The following is a 5,556-nucleotide window of genomic DNA, read 5'->3' as shown; positions in this document are numbered from 1 at the left end:
GCGTTGAGCATGTGTGGTGAGTGCGTGGGGCCTGGAGTGAGTGTGTGGGGCCTGGAGTGAGTGTGTGGGGCCTGGAGTGAGTGTGTGGGGCCTGCAGTGAGCATGTGGGGCCTGGAGTGAGCGCGTGGGGCCTGCACTGAATGCATAGGGCCTGTGGTGAGTGTGTGGAGCGTACGGTGAGCATGTGGGGCCTGTACTGAGTGCATAGGGCCTGTGGTGAGTGTATGGGGCTTGCACTGAGCGCATGGGGCCTGCAGTGAGCATGTGGGGCCTGCGGTGAGTGTGTGAGGCTTGCACTGAGCACGTGGGGCCCGCAGTGACTGTGTGGGACCTGTGGTGAGCGCGTGGGGCCTGAACTGAGTGCATGGGGCCTGTGGTGAATGCATGAGGCCTGCACTGAGTGTGTGAGGCCTGCGGTGAGCATGTGCGGTGAGTGTGTGGGGCCTGCACTGAGCGTGTGGGGCTTGCACTGAGTGTGTGAGGCCTGCGGTGAGCATGTGCGGTGAGTGTGTGGGGCCTGCAGTGAGCATGTGAGGCCTGGACTGAGCGTGTGAGGCCTGTAGTGAGCGCTTGGGGCCTGTGGTGACTGTGGGGCCAGCAGGGGAGAGCCTTACCTCAGCCCTGAGTGCTGCCTAGGGGATAGGCCAGCTCTCTAAGGTCTGCGAGGGGTTAGTACCTAGGGGCAGAGTCAAACCTGAGGCCAGCAGATGCCTCCACAAGCCGGAAAGGTCTGGGGTGTTCAGGAGTCCCCAGATGGATTGTGTGTCCTGCACTGCCACCTCTGTCTGGTCCTGGACCGCCCCCCAGCCTCAGTTTGCTCCCCCATAAGAGGTGATTCCTTGGCTCGGAAGGGTGAAGGGTCAGTGAAAGAGAGGAAGACCCCTCCTCGAGTTGGATTGACACGGTGATTACAGCAATGGACTGAAGCGTGTCAGAGACGATGAGGCTGGCACAGGAGAGGCTCAGGCCTGTTGTTCGTAGGGTTGTTGTGAGCCGTACTTGCCTCGACGGCACCTCGACCACAGTATGAAGGCAGCAGGCCCCGGGCCCTGGCTGGCCGGTGGCGTGGCCCTCACGCCGTCCCCCTGCCCCTGCAGGACACGCTCCGGGACTGCACCCACGACGAGCGGAGCTGCCTGAGCAGCCTGCAGTTCGTGTCCCCCCTGTACTTCGTCAGCTTTGTGCTCACGGCCCAGTTCGTGCTGATCAACGTGGTGGTGGCCGTGCTCATGAAGCACCTGGACGACAGCAACAAGGAGGCGCAGGAGGACGCCGAGATGGACGCGGAGATTGAGCTGGAGATGTCCCATGGCCTGGGCCCCGGGCCACGGCCACCTGCCAGCTCCCCGGGGGCGCCCGGGCCCGGGCCTGGTGGGGGTGACCCTGACGGCCGCCTGCACCGCTGCTGCTACTCTCCAGCCCAGGTGAGGGCACAGGGGTCTCCAAGGGTGGTTCCTGAGGGGATGTCCTCTCGGTCCCTGCCCAGCTCCACGGGTCCAGGCCACGGGTGCAGAGACTGGGCAGGGCAGCCGTGCCACCCACCCCACCGTCCCCGACCCAGCCATAATCCCCCTGTCCACGCCCCGTCCCCGTCCGCCTAGGAGAACCTGTGGCTGGACAGCGTCTCTTTAATCATCAAGGACTCCTTGGAGGGCGAGCTGACCATCATCGACAACCTGTCCGGGTCCGTCTTCCATCACTACTCGTCGACGGCCAGCTGTGAGAAGTGCCATCATGATAAGCAGGAGGTGAGGACCCTTGTGGGGGAGACACAGGAGGCCGGTGGGCAGGCAGAACAGCCCCAGCCTCGGTCACCTTGCTGTCTGCACAGCGCAGGCCCCTCATGTGGCCTAACTACTGCCAGGCCCCCTTTGGGCTGGCCCTCAGGACATGTGTCCTTTTTGTGATGTGACCTTCTTTTGGGTTCTGGAGCCCTGAGCTTGAGTGGGGTCCCATCCTGAGTCCACTCTGGCCTGCAGTGGGGGCAGCCCGAGGGGCTTGGCCTGGTACAGCTCACACAGGCTGCTTGTCAACTCCTTCCCAGGGTTGTCCGGCCCCCGTGATTGCAAGGAGGGCCTGACTTAGCCCTGCTTGGGTGAGTGCCAAGGAAGTTTCTGGTAGGGGCCGGGCTCCAGCTTCTCATTCTTGGGAGGTTTGACGGCCCTTGGAACCTTGGTGGCGCAGTGGTTAAGCACTTCGCTGCTATGTGAAAGATTGGCAATCTGACTTTACCAGAACCTTCTCAAGAGGAAGATGTGGTGGCAGTCTGCTTCTGCAGAGATGGCAACACTGGGGACCCCACGGGACAGCCCTGCTCTGTCCTGTAGGTCACTGTGAGTTACAGTTGACTTGATGGCAGTGTGTCTGGTTCTGGGGTTTATGCTCCTGGCCTGTCCTGCGGTGACCAGAGAGCCTGGTGCGACAGAGAGGCGTGGGACCGTCCTAGAGGGTCGCCTGGTGTAGGTCAAGCAGAGCAGCTGTGGCCACCAGACCTGGCACCTGACTGGCTTCTAACGAAACTCAGCCTACATGACTGAGCCTCTCTGCCCACTACCTCCTGTCTTTCTGGTGACCAGCCCAGCCCCGCCCCTGCCCCAGCTTGACCCAAGCCCCACTCCCTTGCAGGTGCAGCTGGCAGAGACGGAGGCCTTCTCCCTGAACTCCGACCGGTCCTCATCCATCCTGCTGGGGGATGACCTGAGTCTGGAGGACCTCACAGCCTGCCCTCCTGGGCGCAAAGACAGCAAGGTGCACAGGCTGGGGCGTGAGGATGGGCTGTCCTTGAACCTGGTCCCCACCCTCTGGGATGCAGCTTTTCCTGTCTTTACAGTCTGTGCTGGGCCCTCATTTCTTGTTGGCCATTTGAGGGCAGTGGGGCTCAGAGAGGGTACATAATTGACCAAAAGTCACACAGCAGTGGGCCCAGCCCAGGCGGCTCCAGCCCAGTCTCCCAGAAGTCTTGGCTCTCCCTTGTTGCTATGAGTGCCTCTATCCGTTTAGAGGAGGTGTCTGTGAGGCTAAGAGAACAACGAATTGTGTCAGGGGCCAGCACTACTGTGTGCAGCTCCTGCACAGCTCGGGGCTTAGATGCAGGCTGGAGAGAGAGCTGCCCGGGGCTTCTGACCTCAGGGCCAAGTCCTTCCTGTCCTGGTGTCAGGGAGGGGCAAGCTCTCATAGGCTGGGGAGCAGTGGCCCTGCTCTCAAGGAATACCTGTCCCAGGACCCCTGGGCTGTCTTCCTTCAGTTGTGAAGGGGAAGTGAGGAGATGTAGATCCTCTCTGGTCCCCTTTGTTTCAGGAAGCCCACAATGGTTTCACCTCCCTGACACTTTCATCTCTGACAGCTTCCCCCCAGCCCCTTCCTGCATCTCCCCACACCTGCATCCCACACAGGATGTCAGGGTGCACAGTTTCTGGGGCCAGGCTGGGGTTTAGGTGGGGTGCAGTCTGGTTAATCTAGGTCACACACGTGTAAGACTCAGAGAGCAGTATTTGGGTCTGGGGGTAGGTGTCTGTCTACCTCCTGGCCAGGCCATTCAGGAAGCTCACCCCAGAGCTTTTGGGGTGAGGTCACCTCTGGCTGAGGGGTTGGAGGTGGGGCTGGAAGGACCACGGCCACTCCGTGCTCGCTGGACAGCACTTGCGTGCAAGACCTTGGAAGAGGGTTACCCTCCTGGTTTGTGGGTGTGGAAACTGAGGCTCAGCAGAGGGAAGGGACCTGTTCTGAGGCGGCTTCTGTGGCCATCTCCTGGTGCCTTTTCCAGGCTTGGCTTGGCTTCTGTGGTGGGCAGGGCCTGTGCTGGGTGTGTGGCTCAGGAAGATCTTTCCCTGTCCTCACAGACAAGGGGAGTGTTTGGGGGACCACTGACTGACTGGGACTTCAGAGTTTTGGACGGTGATGATTGTTCACTAAGTGGAGGAGTTGAGCGGAAGGGCTTTGCAGGCAGGGAGGAAAATGAGCAAAGCGCCGAGGAACAGGAACAGGAGGGGAGCTGTGATAAGCTTGGGTCCCCACCGCCCTATCTTCTCTACGTCCCTTCCTGCAGGCTGAGCCGGACCCTCCTGAGCCCATCCGCACGGGGGACCTGGCTGAATGCTTCATCCCCTTGTCCAACATGGCCGTGTCGTCGGGCCCAGAGAACTACCTTTGTGAGATGGAGACGATCCCGTTCAACCCTGTCCGGTCCTGGCTGAAACACGAGAGCAGCCAAGGTGAGGGCCAGAAGCCCTGCCACATGCCCCGGCCTTCTGCTGCTGAGGAAGGTGGCAGGGTTTTCCCCTCCAGTGTTATTTTGTTCAGCCTGTTGTATTAAATACAGACAGAATCAAAGCAGAGTAAGGGTAAAAGACCAAGAGCCAAATGTTAAAAGAGAGATGGGATAGTAATTATTAATACAGAAACTTAGGTTAAGGAAAACTCCATTCAGAGCTTCCCAGGAGCCATGGTGAAAAGGGAAATAAGTTGTCTCACAGTTTTCATTATCAAGCCGAAAGTGTTTTTTAGAACGTAATTTGAGAGAGGAATCCCAGAGAACTTCACACAAGAAGGATTGTGAGCAGCAAGAAACCCACTATCTTCAATAGCCCTTTTTAAAGAAATATTTTTATGTTCATTCTTGTTCAGTGGCACCCAGCTGTCTTGTGTGTGCGTTGGGCCCATGACTAGGCTTTGGGCTTGAGGACAAGGGACTGAGCTGGACTGACCATCTCTGAATCACTTCCAGTCTGCTTGGAGGAGGTAGAGAATGAGGGGTTCAGCACAGAAAGGAGCCCCAAAATTCTTACGCTCACCCAAAAAGTGCTCCAGGAGGGTTTATTTTAGAAGCTGGGTGGGAAGATTTTCTGAGGACTCTTCTGTAAGCCTTTTTGTCTTGACAGGATGGCCAAGACCCTAGACTTTCTGAATGAAAACCCGAAGCTGTTCAGATGGGATGAAACTTCCTCCCTTTAGGGCATCATAGAAAAGGAAGGTGTGGAGCAGAATTCCCGCCCAGGCACACTCAGGCTGCCGAGTCACCTGGGGCACGTGCTGACATGTCCCTGAATTCCTTTGTCCCATCCTCACCCTAGAAGGAAGGTGTTGAGGTTGACGGTTGACGGGACGGTGATGGGCCCTTCCCTGCAGCCCGCCCAGGGCCTGCCCCAGGCCTCAGACTCTGTTCCATCCCAGTCTCACTCACAGGGGTGAGGGCCTACAGGCTGCAGTGAGACACCGTGGGGAGGGTCCCCCATCTCCAGATAGAGTCACAGCCTGAGGCCTGCTCTGCACATCCACAGTTCTCCTAGCCTAGCCCCTGGCCTACTGCCTCGAGGGCCTTTAGGCCTGGCTGGTTCCAGAAGGGGTCAGGACTGGGCAGAAACTGTCCCAGTAAGCATTTGCCATGTGATAGAAGCTTGACTCATTTTGATATTGTGCCCAGCAGAACATACACCAATTTAACTCCCTCTCCGTGCAGTTTCCTGGCACTGGCTCCATTTCTTCCACCCTCCTTTTCTGAGCTGTTCCCCCCTCTTGAACCTGCAGTTATTGCTCCCTGGGCCTTCTTTTTTTTTTTAA

At 58.4% G+C, this 5,556-nt stretch overlaps 1 protein-coding gene across 1 annotated transcript in view; it reads left to right on the top strand.

Annotated features, from left to right (window-relative positions):
* The window catches only part of CACNA1I (calcium channel, voltage-dependent, T type, alpha 1I subunit), a 186,428-nt gene that overhangs the window by 177,740 nt on the left and 3,132 nt on the right, over positions 1–5,556 (top strand). Inside the window, exons 31-34 of the mRNA XM_006890106.1 lie at positions 1,098–1,424; positions 1,602–1,748; positions 2,626–2,748; positions 4,046–4,211. Coding sequence (XP_006890168.1) covers positions 1,098–1,424; positions 1,602–1,748; positions 2,626–2,748; positions 4,046–4,211 — 763 coding nt within the window. The remainder of the gene's footprint in view (positions 1–1,097; positions 1,425–1,601; positions 1,749–2,625; positions 2,749–4,045; positions 4,212–5,556) is intronic.

This window comes from Elephantulus edwardii, unplaced genomic scaffold, assembly GCF_000299155.1.
Source record: "Elephantulus edwardii isolate Elephantulus edwardi_28Jun2011 unplaced genomic scaffold, EleEdw1.0 scaffold00086, whole genome shotgun sequence".
Lineage (NCBI taxonomy): Eukaryota > Metazoa > Chordata > Mammalia > Macroscelidea > Macroscelididae > Elephantulus > Elephantulus edwardii.
The sequence above is the reverse complement of the archived record's forward strand: the minus strand, read 5'-3'. Positions and strand labels throughout refer to the sequence as shown.